The following is a 22508-nucleotide window of genomic DNA, read 5'->3' on the forward strand; positions in this document are numbered from 1 at the left end:
TCTGTGAGATGAAACCGGGGCCTGCCCAATTGTGATCCTCACGGCATGTGACATATGTCTGTGTATGTATTCAGGCTTCTGGATGAATCCATCCGTTGTGACCCTCTGACTCATCCACCACTATGACCCTCAAGAAGTGGTCTCTATAGATGTCACATGCATCCCGCACTCGGATGTCGTGCCAATGGACATGACTATACAGATACAGGACAAGTCCAAGACCTTGTGGTCGGACTCATGGCCCTTTGTTGTATACTTAATCGCCAAGGGCTTAGGCATGAGCAGAATCAAGATGATGAATGTCTAAGTTTACAATGTGAAAGAAAGTTGGTTGAAAGCACACCACGATGTCAATGGTATACTTCCACTAAGTGGTGCTGCTGCTCATGATATCCTCATATCGACACCACCTAAATAGAGAATTATCTTCCCAAGGCCACGCTTAACGTGAGATGGCATTCTAACACAATGTGGCCTTATCCAACTTGCAACCAATGCTCTACACTGTTTTTGACAATTGACACTGGAAAGCATTGATTGACAAGCTGTGGGATGCAACCATCTCAACCGGGTTGGCAACAGCTTCTCTTAGCCAAAAACATGCACAGGGTTGGGACCCTGCCAAAGCTGAGTTTGGAAAACAAAAGAACTTGGAGAATATTGTGGTGGTTACACTCACGAGGCAGATCACAACTGATAAAAAATTGGAAAAAATCTACACCCTTCAAAGATAAGATTTTTAGATGCCTAGTAACTCAAGACAAAGCAAATATGAAATTGAGAGAATGGGCATATAGAGTATTACATTTGACAGCTTTTACATTGTTAATTTTACACTCCAATAACAATAGGATCTTCCCCGACGTTGACACATGAGAGTCCTCTGTATGGTTCAAATAAAATGGATGACTATATAGCATCCACTCAATCAAGGAGTGCATACTTAGCAAACTCCTGAATAGATAACAAGAATTTCATGCTTGATTAATGAGTGCAAAATCCAGATATCCTCCTCTCTCGAAAATGTGGCCCGCCACACATCACACACCATGCTAATCTCGGTGAAGTTAATCTCAGTGCAGGATTAGTATAGTGAATAGTAGCCAAGCCATGTGAAGATTATTGTCACTAAGACAATCACAAGTGTGGGGAGCATTGTGAAATTCAAGAGTAGCCCCATCCCACCTCTACCAACCAGCGTGATCAAGCCATCTGCTATGGCTCAAGCAATTGTTCCAGCCTCCGTAGAGAGAAATCCACAGTTGAATAATCCTTTAGAGAGACGTGGCGACATCATTTTTGCAAGTAATGACATGTCCACACCTGTACAAAGACTGGCCATATTAAGAACAAAATATACAAATAATACTTCTCACAAGACGAGGCTCAGATGTAACCAAATCATTAAGCAAATCATCAAAATATATATTAGGTTGACATACTCACCTCGTGCGTGAGTATGTCAACCCTGTAAGTGGCCCCTGTCGGAGTAGAACCCTCGATCTTCAATCTTCACCTAAAAAGCAAGACCATCTTCACAACAGAAGTGTCCCAAATCAACCCCTATGGCATCTACTATGCATGGGACACTTGGAAGGGCTCCATAAGCCATACATGTACACCATGTTAGGCCCCACAAGCCACACATGTACTATCATGTCAGGCTCCATGAGCCATACATGTATTGTCATGCCAGGCTCCTTATGCCATACAGACACACCATGTCAGGCTCCACCAACCATACATGTATGTTATATCAGGCTCCATATGCCACACATGAACAGTAGAAAACAAAAGCTGTGAGAAATTTTGTGACATTCCCCCCGGCTTCTAAGCAGTTGACCGCAACTGAAAAGTTTCCAGGTAGGCCTTCAGAAGCTCCAGATAATCTTCAAAATAATCCTCATCCATCCATTTTGCATACATAGCCGAATAGTTTTTAAACTTCACAAGATACCTGCATACTAGCTTGCCACATGCATGCTTACGCTCCTTATGAAAAACTATTTGCTCAGGTTGCAATACCTCCTCAAGTTCATCCACCTCTGGTGGATCTTCCAAAACTGGTTCCATAGAGGTGGTCCCACATATGGCCTCAGCAAGTTGGCATGAAATGCATTATGTATTTTCCAGTGATCAAGTAATACCAATCTATAAGACACTTCATTTATCTTCTGCAAGATCTGGAATGGCCCATAATACCTGTTTGAAAGCTTAGGAAACCGGCCTTCTTTACCTGGCCGCTTCGGAAGACGTGCTTTCTCAAACTTAAGAAACACCCAATCACCTTCCTTGAAAATAAGCTCTCGCCTATACTTGTCAGCTGCCTTTTTCTGCTTAGATTGAGATCTTTCTATGGCTGTCCGAACCTGTGCAAATGCAGACATACTCATCTGCTACAAAGATTTCATCTTTTGTTCGTAAGATAGATGGAAGAACCACCTTGCCATAGACTATCTCAAACAGAGCCTTATTAGTTGAAGAATGCACGGTGTTACTTTTCCCAATCTGACTTCTGCTCAGATACGTAACACTTGAGCAAATCAAGTACGGCTGAATTGGTAATTTCACTCTGGCCATCCATTTGAGGATGATAAGCTCATGAAAAACTCAGCTTTGTGCCCATATTATCAAACAATGCCCGCCAAAATAAACTAGTGGTTCGAGGATCTCTATCCCCCACGATAGATTTGGGCATCTATGATGTTTGAAAATCTAAGCCAAAAAAACAACTTTGCCAAGTGCTCTAGCTTGATGATTTTCCTCACAAGAATAAAATGTGCATGTTTGCTAAAACGATCAATGATAGTCTATATTGCATCATTACCATGTGCTGATCTTGGCAAATTCATAATGAAATCCATGGCAATGCTTTCCCATGGTTCCTATGGAATGGGTAAAGACTTAAGTAAACCGGGTGTCTTGTGCCTGTCAAACTTGACTTTCTGACACACTAGGCACTCACGAACATAAGCTTCAATATCCCTGCGTATAGCTGGCCAAAAGAAATATCTTTCCAAAGCCTCTATAGTAGCCAAAATACCGCGATGACCAGCATATGGAGGAGCGTGACACTCTTCTATAACCTTTTGGCGCAATTCTTGGACCACACAAATACAATTTTGCATCATCAGAAAACCATCTCGAATCGAATAAGATGAGACACCAGTACCATCATTCAAATCTTCCCAAATAAGCTAAAAATCTATGTCCACAGAATACATATCCCACATCCCTGACAAGTCTTGATGATAGGCAGTAGTCACTGCATGCACTTGAGGCCCGCGTGACAAAGCATCTGCCACCAAATTCTTCTTTGCCCAGAGTATCCAAAATCTGAAAATGAAACATGGACAAGAAATTTGCCCACCTTACATGCTTTTCTGAGAGTTTAGGCTGTGTGAGAAAGTGTCATAAACTCTTATGATTTGTTTTAACCATAAATTTAGCCCCCAAAAGATAATGCTTCCATGTTTGTAGGGCATGAATAGCGGCCAACAACTCTTTCTCATAAACCTGCAAATACAATTTTGTATGTTGGAGGCGTGTTGCAGGCGACGGCTTTCAAAAGCCATTGCATGTCCCTCTTGATTCAAAACAGCTCCCAAACAATCTCCACATGCATCACACTCAACCACAAAAGGTCTATGCAAGTCTAGAATAATAAGAACATGCCCTAAGATGATGGCGTCCTTCAACTTTTGGAAAGCTGTCCTTTATGAATCGGACCAACGAAATGCAACTTTCTTCTTCGTCAAATCATGCAACCGAGAAGCCAAGAAAGCAAAGTGTCGAATAAATCGACGATAGTAAGAACATAGACCAATGAAGCTCCTGACTTGATGAAAATTTTGAAGCTCTGCCCAGTCCTTAATAGCTTGAATCTTTACAAGATCCATGCGTACACCATCTTTTAAAACAATATGCCCCAAATAATGGATCTCTAACAAGAAGAATTCACTTTTCTTTTCATTGATGAAAAGCTTGTGTTTCCTAAGCTCTTCAAAAAAAATGCCCAGATGTTCTTTATGCTCAGCCTCACTCTTTGAAAAGATAATAATATCATCAAAGAAAGTTTATCAGAACTTGCGGCGGTGAGGTCTAAAAATTCTATCCATCATTCTATTGAAAGTGGCGGGAGCATTTCTAAGATCAAATAGCACCACCAAATATTCATATAGCCCAAATGACGTTCTGAAAGCCGTTTTGAGCACATCTTGAGGTACCACTCTAATCTGATGGTAGCCACTCTTGAGATCAATGCGAGTGAAATAAGCAGCTCCCTCAAGTTTGTAAAGAATATCATCGATTCTAGGAATCGGAAACCTGTTCTTGATGGTGATCTTGTTAAGGGCCCTATAATCAACACACATTCTGTATGTCCCATCCTTTTTTTGTACAAGCGAAACTCGAGAACGGTAAGGCGAAGAACTTGGCCTTATCAACCCCCTTTTCAAGCAAATCATTCACTTAAGTCATAATTTTCTCTTGTTGGACAGCACTCACCCTATAAGAATGTCGGTTAGGAGAAGAGCTACCAAGGATTATGTCAATACAATGATCCTCTGGCCCCTTTGGGGGTAACTGTCCAGGTAGGGAGTCAACAAAACAATCAGCATAATCACTTAAGAAATCAATCTTATTTTGATCTACGAGATTTATAGCATCATGCTCAACATTATCACGTACAAAGACCAAGTAAGAACAAGCTGATTTCTTTATTGCCTTGGAAATAGAAATGTAGCTTACAACGGGTATGGTACTCCCAGTAGTACCTACATCAATACAAACTTCCCTACCCCTATGAGTAAACATAATTTTCTTCTCTTTGTGCAAAATCTCGGGATCCAAACGATAATGCCATGGCATCCCAAGTATCACATCACATCCCATAAGGGTGCTACAAGGAAGTCTTCATGATCCAAATATCCATGAATCTGTATGTGAAGCTTCCCGATGATAGGAGTAACCTTGACTTCCTTGCTCTCAAAGGCAGCATTTACATGAAAGTCCATGCCCAATTCCTCGGGCTTTAGCCCAAGAGCAGCAGCCATCTGAATGGATATAAAGTTATCTGTAGAGGCATTATCAAAAAGGAATAAAGTTGTTTGATCCTTTAGCTTGCCCCAAGCTTTGCATAAAATTCTTCTCTTTGGCTCATGTGTAGTATTATCCTGTACATTGGGTATAACATTCACACTCGGTTTTGCATCCTGCACATTATTCTTTTAGGGATTCTGGGGACATTCAGATTTCATGTGATCCTTGCTCCTACATAAGAAACACTTCCCCTCTCTCATGCAATCAAAAGTGTGCTGTCTGGATAGCCTAGGACCATCGTATCATCATCTAATACAATCATTGTGTTCATGTGTAATCTATCTCACTTGAGCTCTTTTGCATCTCTCTCTCTCTCTCTCTCTCTCTCTTACTCTCATCTCTCTACTATTGTAACACTTCAGTCTCATAGGCCCATTCTGTCTTTAGTAGATATTTAATATATATTTCTTTCTTTCTTTCTTTCTTTCTTTCTTTCTTTCTTTCTCACTTCCCTTTGCACAGCTTCACAGGAGGTCACCCAACACTACCCTCCATCGCGGGCTGCACAACATGGTCCCTCCCCCCAACACCCCAAAAAAAAAAAATTTGCCCACTCACAATGGTAGGTGTTGGTCACTCTGCTACTGCTGCGCATAGGAGGGCTCACACAGGAGCACACTCCTCTTTGTTGTAGTGAGCCTAGGACAGTAGGGGCTCTCTCTCTCACTATTGTGTTCACATTAATAAGTCCTTTAAACAGTTGACACCTTAAAATGCCATCACTTAGCATTAACACACACTAGGGCCGGAACAGGCCGACCCCCCCCTTAGGAAATCTTTATTCCAAAAAGAGTATCTTTTAGATACAAGTACGAGGGTGCCAAGCACCAATCAACAGACATGGGCACTCACATAGTCCTAGTAAGTCAATAGTTCCGGGCCTCCCCGGTTAACCCACAATAACACAAGCAGCACATGCACATGAAACATAGTATACATCTAGCAAATCATCTAGATTCACATGCAACCATACATTTCTAGGTGCTTGCATCTAGACCAAATGGTGACATCTGATACCAATGTAACGAGCCCAGGACAAGAGGGGCTCTCTCTCTCACTACTTTGTTCATGTTAACAAGTCCTTTAAACAGTTGACAACTTAAAATACTATTCACTTTGCATTAAATGATCCCGATTCCTGATCACTTGTCTTTCTCTTCTCTACCAAGCTGCCATCTTCTTGTCGGTTATTGCCACAAGTAGAGGATCTGAAGCCCCGAAGTCCTTTTCACTAGAACAAGTGAGCGCTTCTTTAGAGCTCATGGACTCCACATCCTTGGAGGGAGGTACCTTGGGTTCCTTGAAGAAAAGTAACACAAGTAAAAGATAAAGGCCCCACATAAAACCCACGAGCCATCCGGGTGCAGAGCAGTAGTTGACTACCACACCCCAAACCTGCTTGCCCACATCAAACAAAGATTATACCACTAAAAATCTCACCAATTTCCAATGATTTAGCAATACAGTTTCCATCTACAAGTTAGGTGCATACCTTGAAATCGACATAGTCTAAGACACTTGCCATAGCCTGTCCCACCGTCATACCTAAAGCACTGGCACTAACAAATGCTGCTGAAAAATTTCGGACCTTTGACAGGGGTACTTCATGCATGATATATCTCCGGTTTATTGCCCTCGCACATCCTAGTCTGCAGGTGACCAGACACAAAAGTATGATTATTAGTCTGCTCCTCCATTGCATGCATGCATACACGAATGCATGAAAACATACATACATCCAGCCATACATACACATTAGTACATACATAAACAAGTTCGTATGTACATATATATGCTGCATGCGAGAGTGCATGCATACAACACACACAATTCATACATGTGTGCATGTACGCATACACAGAAATTTGCTTGGCCCTTTTTTTCAATATATACACCATCATGCATATTTTCAAAAATTGCATGTAAAATGGTAAAGAGTATATAGAGAGGCAATCACCCCTCCAAAGCGCGACCCAGCAGCAACAACCAAACTGAGTTGAATGGGAGAGCCAATGCATACAGGAAATTTCCCACGATCAATAGCAGAGTGCTTACAATAAGAGGTGCCCTATAGGATTTATTAGACCACCAACTGAAAATAATCGCAGATATGGTAACAGTCAAAGGCATAGAGCCGATAATAATCCCACTAACAGTTGCAGGCATGTCCAACATTTGTGCATATTCATTCGATGTTGGAACAACTATGTAGTAATTAACCTACACAATGACAAGGCAAAAAAACAGATAAATCAGCTGCTTTGATTGATATGTATGCATACAATGTACATACATACCTACCTACCTACATACAAGCATACCATGCGTATATACATACATACACACATGCATGCAAACAATGTATTTATTTATAAACAACTTGTCGCTGTCTAATGTAAAAATTAGGCAATAGACATATGCACAAATCTACAAGTTACTTTGTGATACTTTGTAGGTTTGTACCATGTAAAGAAAGGTATTCAATAGATTCCCCAGCATAAACGATGAGTAACTCCACCAATTTTCACAGTGCAATTCAGCGAGATTTCGAGATATCGTCACAATTTTTGCTCCAATGCCCTGATAGAAAAGCCACATTGAAAAGGTTTCTATCAAAGCAAATGAGCTATTGACTTCGATAAAAAGTGAAATTTACCACTTCTGCGACAACTGGTCTAACTTTCTTCTAGTTATTACTTGGCTGACCATTAAGGATTTGGTCTTGGCTTTATTTAAATATCTAAAGAGTGTAAACTATATAACAAATCAATCCAATTGTTTTTGTACAGAAAATGTGAAGGATTTTAAAATTTCTTAAGTGAATTTCCATGAGAGAGAGAGAGAGAGAGAGAGGCCAATGAGGTGATAGCCCAAGTGGTGAAGGTGTTTGCCTAGAACCAGGAGGTCCTCGGTTCAAATGTGCTTCCTCGGCGGCATCGCCTATGGGCCGATAAAATACGCCTATGGGCGGTGAAAAACGGTAACTATATGGGAGGATCTTGGGTCTAAGGCTACTCGGAGAGAGAGAGAGAGAGAGAGAGAGAGAGAGAGAGAGAGATGTCAAAGAAATAGCAAAGGGAAAGTGTATTTGTGTGGGTGCATGTGCACACCTCTTGTTACGAGGATGGACACTCGTAATGGGTGTGAACATAGCTTGAATAATGTGTGTAGAATCAACCACCTAAGAGGACGCCTCAATGGACACTTGGCATCTTTGCATGTGACACTTGTCAAAATGCATGCATCTCTATTGTACTAGTGAAAGGCTATTTAAAAGCCTTGTACTTCAATTATAATATAGTTCAACAAAGATGTAGCCCTTAATCCTCTCCCATGCTTAGAATAGGTTAGGGTTTATTATATTCAGTCCCAATCCCCTCATCCCATGCCAAAAATTGGTATCAGAGACTTCTTCTGTTGTGCCGTCCATGCCTTCAGCCTGTTCGTGCTGCACCTCAACCTCGCCAGTTATTCGTGCCCTCATGTGTTGGCCCAGTGCAGCTGACTCATCAGCTTCGTGTGTACTCAAAACCCGCCTATGTGATGTTGGCATGCCTGCACATCCTTGCTTATGCGTTCTTGTTCTGTCTGTGCAGCACTACTTCGGCATTGCTGGCACTACATTTGTGCCGCCCTGCCTACCTATTGTACTCTCGCGCCGCCCTGCAAAGCCTACTCCATCGCCACTAGCTTCTCCCATACGTTGGAGGCACTAGTGCTAGAAGCTCCACCTCCGCCGCCCAGCTTAGCACTCGCCGACACGGGGGGCGGGGGGGGGGGGGGGGGGGGGGGGGTAGGGGGTTAGTGGTTGGTGGTTGAGCGGCATTGTAGCAGAGCACCACTAGTTTTTCAGTATTGGGCATGTTTTTAGACACGAAGGGGATCCTAATTATCTTGGGCATCTTGTTCTTAATGCATCTCAAAGAAGGAGTATTTTGTGAGGGCAAAAGGACAAAAGGACCAGAAGTAGGAGAGATCAAAGAAAAACCACATAGCATGAAATGGGTGAGTGAGTGTATATATGATGGTGAGTGAAAATATGTACAAGAGGTCCTTTGATGTATTTTCCTATCTTTCCACCTAATTGTAACCTCGGGGGTTAGTCAACTATGAAGTTTCCTTTCCCTGAATTCAAGTACCTTTTCAGGTTCATGTGGAATATAGGACAAATCCTCGACTTCAACGAGTTCTTGAGGAGTAACTCTGTTATCCTCTCTTCCCAGTTTCTGTTTCAATCTACTGACATGCAAGACTAAATAAACTCTAACATGTGGAGGCAGTTTTAGTTCATACGCAACCGTGCCAATCCGACGTATAACTCGAAATGGACCACAATATCTAGGAGATAATTTCGAGCATTTCTTGTTGATAAAGTCTAAGAGTCTTTAGGAACTTTTAAATAAACTAACGCTCCTAGTTCAAAAGACCGAGGTGAGCGTCCTCTATCAACATAAAACCGTGCCCTATCCTGAGCACTCCTGATAGAATCCCGAGCTTCGGTCACCATTTCTTGCATATCACGCAAGAAATCTCTCGATGCATCAAGCTCAATGTCCTTAAGACCGACATCAATAGGTACCCTGGGTTGATACCCATACATAAGCATGAACGGACTAAAACCAGTAGCCATATGTTTAGAATTGATATAGGCAAATTCCATCATTAGAAGATACTTTTTTCAATTTGATGGTTTTCCAAAGACATGCACGAAGCATATCCTCTACAATCTGATTCACACGCTCTGTTTGCCCATCAGACTACGGATGATCAGAGGAACTCATACTCAAAGTAGTTTCTCGTTGTAAACCATTCGGAATAAAGTAGGAAGACATGGCATTAACGGCAGGAACCAGGGATCCATCGGCGTCCCGACGTACCCACATCTGCACAGGGAATTATCGGCGTCCCGAGTTACCCATATCAACATAGGGAGTCATCAACGTCTCAATGAGTCACATATGTACATCCGTAAACCATCAGGTGGACTGTATAAATCACCTAAAGGATGGAACTAGAGAAAGAAACGCCAGCAAAAGAAAAAATCCAAAATTTCTTAATCCGAACATAACTCTAAAGAAAGATATTTCAACAAGTAAAAATGCTGACGAGATTACACCCATCAAATCATGCAGGCTATAGATAAAAGAAGTTTATCTAGAGAACGCCTATACTACAACTTCAAGTGAAGTCAAAAAATGAGATTGTCTTTGAATGTTGGGGTCAACATGCCAAGTGATGTAAGCAAGGCAACAATCCTAAGCCCAAATTATCTGATAAGATAATATATGTGAGGGATCGCTAGCGTCCCATACCACCATGATATCACCCATACATACCTTACCAATTTGGAACTCGCTAGTATGTCGTCAAGGAAATATAAACAAAATCCTGCATAAAATGAATGCGATGGCCTTATCCCAGACTTTCAAAATACTAAAACCTGTCTCTATATACCTGAGACCACATCAAGGAATAACTCTTTTCGAGTACATCATTAGAAACAATTTGAATTATTGGCACGTTCCTAATAATAACTACCCAATAAACACAATAAAGCTAGGGTAGAAAAATAACGATTCACCTAGATACATAAGGAACTAGGTATCTACGTTGGAAAATGTACAAGAGTACAAGAAACATACTCCAAATTACATGCAAAAACGAGGCCAAATGCTATCTTCAAAGCACATGATATTATCCAAAAGATCCTCATAAAACCATGGATAGAAGCATAGAAGCACCTCGAATCCATGAAAACCATAGTTGATCATAAAAATCAATGCATGCCATCTAATGGTCATTAATCATGCCAAAAGAAGCATTAAAATTAGTGACCAACTCATCGATCTAGAGTATATAAACGTGGTGTCGTTCAAGCAAAACTCCAAAGTAAGCAAGTGAAACGCATGTGTGTAGCCCTCATTGAAAACCTCTAGACACAAGTGATCTAGGAAGAACCTGATGAGTCTATATAAAACTTGAAAACCATCCAATAAAATCCACCAAAACAAATAGATCAACTAATCCATGATAGAATTTGTCTTATGCTTAGGAAATTAAGCATAGACCACACTTAAATATTCCACCAAACCTATCTTATGGCATTCCAAACCTATATTTTTTTCAAAAAAAATTAGTAATTAGATTTGTCAAAATACCATTGATATTTTAAAAATACCAATTTCTAGGATTTCTAAAATATTCTTAATTTTTTTTTAGAATCCCACCATTCACGAAAAAAATTCAATTACACACGACAATACTCAAATCTAATAAAAATTTATAATTTTATTAATTTTTTAATTTTTTGAGAAAAAAATAGATTTATAAATGAATTTGAATGATCACAGGTGCCCGAATGAACACACCACATGCCAATCACTAATCCCAGATTTTTCAAAAAAAAAATTAAGTAACCTTTGTCTAATTTTTCGCTAATTTCTATGAATTTTTCGAAAATTTTATTTTACCAACGCATTAGAATACGAACGGTCCAAAAATTTCGGAATCCCAATGGTCTTCCCAAAATACGAAAGCCAACAGTTTTAAGAAAATGAAAAGACAAAAAAAAATCGAAATGTGAAAGGTCAAAAGTTTCCGAAATCCGAAAGATCAAAAGGTTTCTTGGAAAACAGAAAGCCAAAAGGCTTCAAGAGAAAAAATTTAAGAAAATTTCAGAGAAGATTTTTTTTTCAAATCTCTTATTTTTTAAAACCTTTTTTTTCAAGCTTTTCTAAAAAGCTTTAAAAAGTTTTTTTTAATAAAAAAAACTCTTTTTTATATTTTTAAGCTTTAATTAAAGCTTTTTTAAGCTTTAATTAAAAGCTTATAAAATCAAATTTATGAGAGAGAGTTTTTTTTTCACCCGACTGTCTGCAACGCTCCTCCCTCCCTCCTGCGGCATTGCGAATACTGAGAGAGAGAGAAGGTCTCCTCCTCTCTCCTGCTCTTTTTCTCCATTCCAACATTCTCTCTCCACCCCCTCCTCTGTTAACAGAGAGGAGAATTAAGGTTTAATTGATTTTTTAATCACAATTAAAACTTAATTATGATTAACATTAATCAAAATATGTCTTTTAAGAGGTATTCACACACGCGGGAGAGAAAAATAGAAAAAAAAAATTAGATTTTGAAGGAAGAAAAGAATTTTATGCGTACGGAAGAGAACCCAATGCATCAATTAGTTATCCCATACTGCATTTTAGCAAAAAAATTGGCAAAAAATTGATAGCATCTCCACGGAAAACCCGCCAAAATATATTAAAAATATACTTTTTTTTATAAAAATGCTCTAAAATTTTTCAAATAATTAGAAAAATTCTCAAAAATTGTAAAAATTCAGAGAATTCATTCAACCAAAAATATCCACAATAAAATAAGCGGTATTTTGATAAAAATTCCATAAATGCTTATTTTAAACTAAAAAAATTTGAGAAAAATAGCATTGAACTCACGGAATTCTCCCGCAATGTCGATTCGTCCATTGAACAAAAGGAACACGCGTTCCAACTGCCATATCGACGATCCACATGCGTAATCACTAAAACGAACAAACAAAATAATATTTTTATTTAGTAAATATTAAAATTTACTTTAAAAAATGCTAAAAATTAGAATAAGAAAGAAAAACCAACAACAATTAACTCGAGATTGCTCTGATACCACTGTTAAAACCCTAAGATCTCTCTAGTTAATAACCATACATAAACATATATAAACCAGGCATAAACTCATCCACCCAACCACCCCCGAGCCCAAGGGTAAATACAATGAAGTACCACATACCTTACCTTGGTGTCTCATACCACCGAGAGATATGACATCATTCTAGCAGCACATAGCTCTAGAGTGAAATGGCATGAGAGTAGATCCTCTACACAAGAGGACATCCCTTGAGTGTGCCCCATGCCCCTATTATATAGGAGGGTCCTCAAGTGACTCTTGACTCTCCATTTCCCATGTGTAACCCTTGGATGCCTGACTCTAACCTCAACTCTTAAGGTTAGTCCTAACCCATGTTCCACTAGAGCTTGTTCCCATGCTCCCATGCTCACAAGCCTAATGTGGGTTAGCCTCCTAGTATATGCACATATAATGTGCACATAACACTGGACATGAGAAATGAGTGGAATTCCGGGAATGCTCTTATCCCCGCAAATTATAGCAAGCTCAGAAAGATCATCAACAATAGTGAAGGTCTCTTGCCACCAATTAGAGATGGCCGCAAACTCCTAAAACCACTGGATGCTAAACACCCCAAAAGTTTGGTGAAACAATGAAGTCTCGTTGGAATGTGGCCTTTTGAACCTGAAACTGAAATTGCTGAGCGTTGTGAGTGATATGCGTGTGGAGGCCAAGCATAAACCCATCCACAACCAGATGATGTGATACTAAGAAATAGTACATCTTAGCAGCCAACTTTGGAGAGACTGCGTCTTCAGAGTTGTCCATGTCAAGAAGGAAAATGAACTGTTGTCTCTTTGTTATGCCATAGGCACGAATCAAAGATTTCATCTACCCCTAAGCCTCGTCCCTCAACCTCTCCCTCTTGCTTACCATCAATTATCGCTGGAGGCACGGGATTCAAAGCGGACAAAAGTTGAACAGCATTACAAATCGAGGGTGGAGGTGGAGGTGGAGGTGGAGGTGCAGCTACGGAGGTGGGCACAGTAGAGGATGTCGACTTGGCAGCTTTCTCAGCCTTCCACTTCGTACAGTCCTTACCATGCCCCACATGATGGAGACAAAAACATTCTCTTTTTTGTCAGTTCTCTGCCTAGTACCGCTTTTGCTCCTCTGGATGGAGATAACATCTAGTAATGCCCTCCTTGACTTTCTCCTCGGGCGTCTTCTTAGCATAGTTTACCTGAAGAAGCTCCGCTGTATTGCTTTTGTCTCGGACTCTATGTGATCTTCGAGGGCCGCCCTCTGTGGTCCATTCGGAGGGTAACTCCGTAACACCTGACTCCCGAAGAGTGTCCAACAACCACCACCTAGGTACTTGAACAGATCGTGGAGCCTCCTGCTGTTGCGGGGGCTGTACTCCAGCAGCAGGATCAACCTCCTGTGTTGACTGAGGGTGATCAACTGGAGCAATGGTCTGGGAATCATCATCAGACTCTTCTGGATCTCCAAGAAGTGGCGGCTCCTCGATAGTGGATACTGGAACATGCTCATCAAAAACCACATCTCGGCTGACAACAATCTCATTCCTGTCTGGATCATACAATCTGTATCCCTTGGAAAGAGAATTATACCCCACAAATATAAGCTTGCGGGACTTGGCCCCTCTGCTTCTTCGGAATATGTACATACGCATTCCTCCCAAAAACACGGAAGTGCGAGACATCAGGTTTCCTGCCAAAGTATGCCTCAAACGGAGTCATATTAGGTACTGAAGTCGTTGGAGACTGGTTGAGGGTATGGACAGCCGTTGCCACAGCCTCTCCCCAAAGTGGACGAGGAAGATCACGATGCTCCAGCATGGTCCTCGCCATCTCCACCACCGTCCTGTTTTTGCGTTCTACAACCCCATTCTCTGAAGGCGATCCCGTATTGGCCAGTTCCCTCTTGATGCCATGGTCTGCACAAAATCTGAGAAATACAGTCGAGGAGAATTCACCTCCTTTGTCAGCCCTGAGAGTCTTTACCTGCAACCCAGACTCTTTCTCCACCATCACGTGCCAATCCTTGTACCGTGCAAAAGCTTGGTCCTTCTGTGAAAGAAAGTAGACCCACGTGAATCTGGTACAGTCATCAACAAGCAACATGAAATAGAGAGATCCTTCCAATGATGGTATCTGCTGAGGTCCACACAAGTCAGTGTGAATCAACTCCAACGATTTCGAAGCCCGCCTGGAAGCCTGCTTCGGAAAGGATTCCCTGTGCTGCTTACCACGTATGCAAGAGCTGCAACGTCCTTGCCTATTGCCAACATCTGGCAAGCCAACCACCATCTGGTCTCGGAAAGCTCGCCGCAATGCGTCCACATTTAAGTGGCAAAAATGAAAGTGCCACAAATCTCTGACCTGAGAACCTGTCAATGAGGAGAGTGCAGAGAGCTTATACATACCATTCTCCACACCGTCTTCCCAAACAACCTGGCCACTCTCACGGTCCCGTAGAGCAACTGAATGCTCCTCAAATTCCACCCGAAAGCCAGTCTTGCATACTTCATGCACTGACAGAAGATGAAAACCCACAGCAGGGACATAAAGAACATGGGAAGCATGCTTGCCCCCCTTGCCGTCGGGAATAATCTCCATCCGGCCCTCACTGTGTATCGGAATAGTGGAGTTGTCGCCGATAAAAATGCGACCTGACTGCCGTTTCAAATCCAAAAAGAAGTCACGGGATGGAGTCATGTGCCTGGAAGCACCACTGTCAAGAATCCATTCCCGGGTATCCTTCGCGGTGAAGCCAACTACCTCCTCACTCGAAGATGATGAAGCATCGAAGTCCATCATCTCTAAGTGCACAAATGCAGGAGTCTTTGCAGCTGAGGCTGAAGAATCAACACTCTTTCCAGTCCGCTTAGGACACTTCCTCCAATAGTGGCCTTTCTCGCCACAATCATTGCAGGATCATTCGGCCTTCAGCTTCTCTCGTTCTGAGTCGGGCTTCTTCTCAGAAGACTTCTCCGGTGAAGCCTTCCCTTTGCCCTTGTTGTTATTCCAGCCTTTCGACCGTTGGCCAGTTAAGGCCTCCGAACCTCCGCTGTGAGGAGGGTTCGTGAAACGTTCCTCCTGGTCCAAGACCATTGGCACAAGCTCCTCCCAGGTAATGGTGCTGAGCCTGCCACTCGTAATCAAAGAGGAGTAGAAAGCAGAATACTGAGCAGGCAAGTGGAGCAGCAAAGTAATGGCCATGTCTTCAGATGATATCTCCTTCCCAGCCTGGAGGACTTCTTGCTGAAGGGCCTGCAGCTTGTTAATGTGCTCCCGCATCGTCGATGACTTTGCAGGGTTCATAACCCGCATGTGCACTTCCAAGGAGATCCTCTTCATGGGTGATACCCTGTTATAAAGAGAAGCCAAGTGCTGCCATATGCCTCTGGCCAGTGTCATGTGCTTTACGTGATTGATTACTTGTGGTGTGCAATTTAGGAAAATAAATGACCGGACCCTGGCGTTGACACGATCCCACATCTGTGCTTGTGCCTCTCGGTCCTTCTTCATCGACAGTAACTCCCCTTCCTCTACTTCTGGCCGTGGAACCCCGATGACGATGAAATCAACAAGGTCATATGACTCCAGCACAGACTCCATCATAACCTTCCAGATGCCGTAATTGTTCCCGTCCAACTGACGGTCCACAGGGAACGTGGGGAGAGTCGGGATATTCACATGCTTCTCAGCCATCTCTAATAAATCTGCGATCGCGGGGATGTAACTGAAAAAGGGTGGGTGGGTGGGTGGGAAAAAAAAACTCTAAACCTGCAAGTGGCTCTCTAGCACCTTACCCCGCCTTCCTCTTGCAACTTCTCTTCCCGTCAGTCCACCAAGCAGCAACGTAACTATCCCCCTCTTGCTCAGAAAACTCCCAAGATCTATCAAGAGCCTAGGGCTCTGATACCATGTCAAAATACGCAATGGGAATGATAACCAAACTTGAGACCACAAGAGCAAGTAGAGTGCAGAAAATAGACAGCACAAGAAAGACAGAGAGATAGACGTGTAAACTCTTCTCTATACACAAGATCTCGGGAAAACTGAATGAATACATAGTGGGGATCATGGGGCCTATTTATATGGCCCCATGGATGCAGTCGGCCAGCGCATGAAGTGCCACCAGCCCTCCACGACCGCGCAAAGCCAGTCGGGCAGCAAAAAAACACCACGACCTCCTCTGATCAAGTTGGCCAGTCTTCAGGAACATATGAGTGCAGTCGACCAGCATCAGAGACTCCTGCCAACCTGTGGCATCCACCCACACCATGGAAAAAATGGAAAAAATTGGGAAAAAATACGGGGAGTGAGGAAAAATGATAAAACACCTATACGGGGCGGGCACACCCACAACAGAGGCCCTGGTGTCTGATTAAGACAGGAGATGACTTCTAACAATACCTCCGTGTGGGTACTGATTCTTCCCCAAAAACCACGGGTCTTCATGCAATAGAGCTGGTACAGCAAGTACAACTCTCCATTCAGCCGGTACAGCAAGTACAATGGTTGGTACAACCGGTACGGTGGCTGGTATAGTAGTAGGTGCAGCAAGTACAACTCTCCATTCAACCGGTACAACAAGTACAATGGCTGGTACAGTCGGTACGATGGCTAGTACAGCAAGTACAAAGGCTGGTACAGCATGTACAGTGACTAGTACAGCAAGTACAATGGCTAGTACAAGCACAAAAGCTGGTACAATGGATGGTACAACAAGTACAAGGACTGGTACAGCCAATACAATGGCTGGTACAACATGTACAAAGGCTGGTACAACAAGTACAATGGCTAGAAATCATAATAAATGATTAAATACCCTTGCCTTCAGTATTTCTTCGCAATGGAAGCCTCCAAAACAGTCCCCAACAGCCGGTATTCTTCATGGGCAGCCTTTAAGTGAGAGAGAAAGAGAGTAGCCATCATTAGGGCAGCCTGTAACGGTGGTAGAGGCTAGTGTGTAGCAAGAGAACCTCCATTAATGAGGAGAGAGGGCTCCATTTTATAGATTTGGGCCTCCCATGAGCTAAAATGGCAAGAGAAGGCTACAATGACAAGTGGAGAGCCACATAATAGCTGAAGTGACAAGTGTGAGGCCACTTGTCTCACTTTGATCCATTTTCTAACAAGTGTCAGGCCACTTGTCTCACTTTAGTCCACTTTCTTGCCACATGTCCCAATCTAAGAGATGGGTCCTTCCATAAACTTTATCTCTAAAAATATCCCAACTGGTAGACATTCTATTTGCCAACTCTTGGTATCTGCTAAATTCCAGATGTAATGACGCGAACAGAATTTCCATCAGAGTCGAGCAAAAAATAGCAACTCTCCTAAATTTTAGGAGTGTGGTCCTTGGAATTCTAGGATAATCCCCCATTCCCAAAGCCTGTACTTTCCAAATATTTAGACATCCAGGAGTCCACCAGACTTCTTTCATACTGGGAAATGTCCAGGCTGGTGACAGATTGTTTGTCCAAGAAGAAGAACAAGACCAAGGGCAAGGCTTCATCTCAAAGAAAAGGCAAAGACACAACACAGGATAGTGATACAGATTCTAGTACCACTTCTAGGGCTCTTAGGGCGCTTTCCGCTAGGGAGACCCCAAACAGTGTGCTTCTCTAGTACACATGCAGTTTCCCCCCATGTGCTTCCAGCCAGAAGAGGCTTGTGGGCAGGAGAGGGAGCTGATTATAGCTCCACTTACTGGCACATGGGGACTGTGATTCGGAGTTCCAAGCATTAGACATCTAGCAGGACATGGTTATCTTTGGTACAGCAGAGATTATGTACTGGACCTGTTCCAAGTTCATTGTTCGAGGCTTTTGGGACGTGATGTGTTCCGTCCACTGTTGGGGATTACGGGCGCGGTGTGTCCAGCAGCTCATCATCTATTCTTGGAGTTCACTGCACACTTGTGTAGGAATTCATGGCCAAGCACCTACTACACCAAAGTTACATTTAATGTTCATAATCTTGGCATTCAAGGTGTGTTCAATCAGGTCAAAGTCAACATTCTGAAATCAAACATCACAGTTCCATGAATAAACCAATTGCCTGATTTTTCTTATAGAAGACATCTTCTTAAAGGACCTGGCTAGGTCACCACCCATCCATTGCTCCACTAGGCAGCACGAGGCTAGACCAACAGCATGCATGGACGCCCCAACCAAGTTTTCATGTCCCATACCCACCATGCAGGGGTAAGACATAAGTAAGACCTAAGCCTGATCCGGGTATGCCCTCTTGGGAATGCTCAATCCCCACTCATGTGGATAATAGGTTAGAGTGTCCTTAAATTTAAGGTCACTTACACTAGCTCGTGAGTTATTAACTTACTAATACTCAATCAGTGCCAGGTGTCCAATGGGTGAATCAGCACTAGTCTAACCTTATTAGTAAAGTCAGTTTGTTATGTCTTTTGGGAGCATAACACCTTCAACGAGGACTTCCACATAATGTTATGCATTTTGCACCTTAAACAAGGACTTCTACATAACAGCTTGCTCTACCTTAATGCTGCCTTGCCCCAGCTTAACCATTTGGTTCATGTCCCTTCAGTAGAACTAATAATTTGTGATTGATCAGTGCATATTGCAATCAAAAGTCGAAAGCTATTCTATTCAGCTTCACATTCAATGATATCTGGTCAGACAGTTTTTTAGAGAAAAAACCTGTGAGTCCAACAACTTTGAGAATTTCTTCACAATGTCTTGCCGCTCATCTTCAGAACCTTCTGCTGCACGAATGGCACATCCGTTTATTTTTTTCTTCAACTGCTTGTAGCCAATATAATACCTACATGTAGATAAGTAAAACCATGAGATTCCCAGCCAATTCTATCAAAAAACAAATCGAAAGCGTGTACAGCAGCAGCACATACGTCTCCCAACCGGGTAATTGGTGCGCCTGTAGAAAATGCCCAAAATGCACCATTTCTCTCGAGTTGGGCACTTAAAACTCTCCAGCTCCTTGGGACAGCTTTACATCTCTCTCACCTTCACATAGAGGAAAATTTCGTGTTAGAGAATGTCATTTAAACAAGTTTCATCATAAACCATTATGGGTATAATCATGAATTACAAGTCTGCCGTAAAAACTGCAATGTAGTCAGGTCTTCCACTACACAGACACAACCCACAAGACATGCTGTCACTAATCTACTAGTGACTTAGGCTAAGGCTGGATATACACGTACATCCCCATCCATCCCTCACTTGTTAACAGCAAATCATGTTCATTGGAAGCAAATGACAGGAGGCTGTCCACACGAAGCTCCATGTGTTGGCGTCCTGGTCAGCTCATGGTGAGGATGGATGTCCTCCATGGTGGGTGCCCCATCGCAGGGCATGGGATGGGAGGCTTGTACTCTTATTAAAGGCAAGAAACTAATTGAAATGTTAGTGTTGAATGACATAATGTGTTCCAAAGCACATGTCTAATTAGCTGAACTGACGGCAATTCATTTCAAAGAGAAATTGCACACAAAAGTTCAACACATGCACCATATCCATTAGGCAGTAATCATACCATAAACTAATGCACCATAAGTTGAGCTGCCTCAGGATCAGGATAAGGGCAAAGGGTTGGATAAGGATTAGGGATATGGATAGGGTTTAGAGCCAGCTGTTGTCGTAATCCAGTTCACTGCCGCAGTGCAATGTGGGTTTCAATTGAAAGCAGCCGAGAAATGCTGAAAAGTTCTGGTTCACTCCCTCGAGCGTCTGTTTCAATGGAGCCCTTACATCGTAAGTCAGCAGGTGCAAGGGCCCCTGCGAAACCTTGAGGTTTTGCCTTTTTCCTACGCATTTCGAAAAGACAGCAAGGGAAACTATCTCGGCTTCTCTGCCTGCTTTAATGTTCACTGCTTTTCTGCAGAAGCCCATCATGACGAAGGCGCGACAGTCTGCGCGTCTTTGGGCTTTGCCTTTAACTGCTTTTCGTGGTTGAAACCTTTTCATTAGCACACCTCGTCTCTAAATCCCACGGTGCCTTTAAGAGGCACTTCAAGTGGGATCGACGGCTGAGATGAGCGCGCCAATCTCGACCGTCGGATCACAAGCGCAAAAAAGTAATCTAGGACAAGCAAAACTAAACTGGGGATTGAGGATCGACGGCTGAGATGAGCGCGCGGATCTCGGCCCTCGGATAACACCGCTCAAACCTAGCTGGTGAGGGATTTGGCGGACGTACGATTTGGCGTAAGATTTAGCATTCCATGCGGTGCTCCCGTCTGAGGGATTTGGCGGAACGACGGATTTAGCTGGCTCGCCTCCACCCGTTCCTGCCCACCGACGACGTTGGACCACCCTCCCACCGGCGGTGATTTCTGTGACCTGCACGTTGTCGTGACGTGGGCGGTGTCGCTGGGAAAGTGCGAGACTTCTGGCTGTGAGAGTAGGTGCCAATCCTAACAAGGAATCTCACATTTAAAATTTCCCAAAAAGCATAGGACAAATCCATCCTTGAATTCGTGTTCCAATTGCTTATCCCTTTCCAAGCATAGATTCACTGGCTTCTTTTTCCAAAACTTTCCAGTTAATCACATGTAGGCATAACATAACCTTTAAGTATTTCCAACATACATGTGACCCTTTTCATTCCATACATCCACTGTCACCATTCCCAACATCTCATAAAGTTCTTTATCACCTGAAAATCTGGCTTAAAATTCCAACAACTCACAAACACAAAATGATATATGGCATAACTTTAACATATTCTCATGATTTTAAAAGAAATCCATGGCCTGCATTTAGATCCACTAAGATAGAATCAAAGTCAATTTTCACTAGAGTCGTTGTTTGCTGTATTTCTGACTCTTGGATTCCATGTCCCTTGATGCAATATCCTCACATCGCTTCATTTCAAACCACCCTTTATTTTTTTTACAAAACCTTTGAAGGTTTATTGGCTCCATGTATTAACAAGCGTGGTAGGAAGGAAAAAAAGAAATTTTATCATGTTATTACTTATCTGAAGGCGGGGAAAAGCGATTTCATTCGAATTTCTTTGAAAAATATTCTTCCCACACTTCACTGCAGGCAGCGAACAGCCGGCGCATAGCTGGTTTTTGTGAATTTGAAGTAGGCATATCATTAGATAGTAGCAGCTCTGCTCTCTAATTCAAGCCCCAACACGCCATAAACAGTCGCTAAATGCATGAAATGATTCTCTCTGGTCGTGTCGCCTCTGTTCCTCGTTTTTTTTCTGCAGACCCTCTTCTGATAAGCCCCGCACCAATTCTCTGGTTTTTTTCTCTTCATTCCCGCGAGGAAGTCGGCGCCATCCACCTTTTGCAGCTAAAAATACGTTTTTTCCCATTTTGAATTTCCACGCTGCGCCTACTATTTCCTTTTTCCTTTATTTTGGAGTGTTGATATATATAATCAAACTCCTTTTCACCATAACCTTGCTATGGGTTTTTCTCACGCCTCATCAAAAGAAGCTCCATTTGGCATCCTTATTGCACATATGATCTTGCCATCTAAAGCATACGATCAAGAACCCAACCATTATGTACCATAAAGTCCTCTGTCTCAGTGCTAATATCAACTCAACCATGATAGGCACAGCTTATGAGCAATTCACCATCTCATGGAATCAATAAAGCAGTCGAACCACAAGCATAATCCAGTCCTATCAAGGCACAAGGTCTCTGCTAGCTCCAAAATTCTCCATAAGCATAAAAAAAAATCCTCCATAATTCACACCACACTGTCAAAGGCTTCGAGACCTGGCTCAGCC

The 22508-nt window shown here is 42.5% G+C and overlaps 1 protein-coding gene across 7 annotated transcripts; it reads right to left on the reverse strand.

The window, feature by feature from the left end:
* Positions 1-744: 744 nt before the first annotated feature.
* On the reverse strand, positions 745-20718 carry LOC147615256 (SPX domain-containing membrane protein At4g22990-like). 7 transcript variants are annotated; one of them, XR_015262789.1, is made up of 10 exons: positions 20292-20718; positions 19645-19759; positions 19436-19559; positions 12555-12640; positions 11966-12087; positions 7564-7680; positions 7058-7320; positions 6593-6749; positions 3672-6495; positions 1377-3501 (listed from the first exon to the last, which is right to left on the reverse strand). XR_015262789.1 is itself a non-coding variant. In XM_086779328.1 (9 exons), exons 5-9 carry the CDS (start codon positions 12002-12004, stop codon positions 1294-1296), a joined length of 606 nt encoding a protein of 201 aa, XP_086635454.1. In that variant the 5' UTR covers positions 12005-12087; positions 12555-12640; positions 19436-19559; positions 19645-19759; positions 20292-20718; the 3' UTR covers positions 745-1293. The 7 variants fall into 7 exon arrangements, 6 of the variants coding, with proteins under 6 accessions (XP_086635454.1, XP_086635448.1, XP_086635449.1 ...); XM_086779328.1 differs by lacking the exons at positions 1377-3501; positions 3672-6495 and adding an exon at positions 745-1323; XM_086779322.1 differs by having other exon boundaries at positions 1378-6495.
* Between the last annotated feature and the right edge of the window lie 1790 nt (positions 20719-22508).

This window comes from Cibotium barometz, chromosome 40 (assembly GCF_041138505.1).
Source record: "Cibotium barometz isolate CiBa-2024 chromosome 40, ASM4113850v1, whole genome shotgun sequence".
In the NCBI taxonomy this organism is placed as follows: Eukaryota; Viridiplantae; Streptophyta; class Polypodiopsida; order Cyatheales; family Cibotiaceae; genus Cibotium; species Cibotium barometz.

Coding starts and splice junctions, on each gene's coding strand:
- LOC147615256 (XM_086779322.1), bottom strand. CDS start 12,004: ATGCCGCAGGAGGGAGGGAGGAGCGTTGCAGACAGTCGG. Junction 7,321..7,563: donor TGAATACCTTTCTTTACATG/GTACAAACCTAC, acceptor GTCATTGTGTAG/GTTAATTACTACATAGTTGT. Junction 6,750..7,057: donor CTGGGTCGCGCTTTGGAGGG/GTGATTGCCTCT, acceptor GGTCACCTGCAG/ACTAGGATGTGCGAGGGCAA.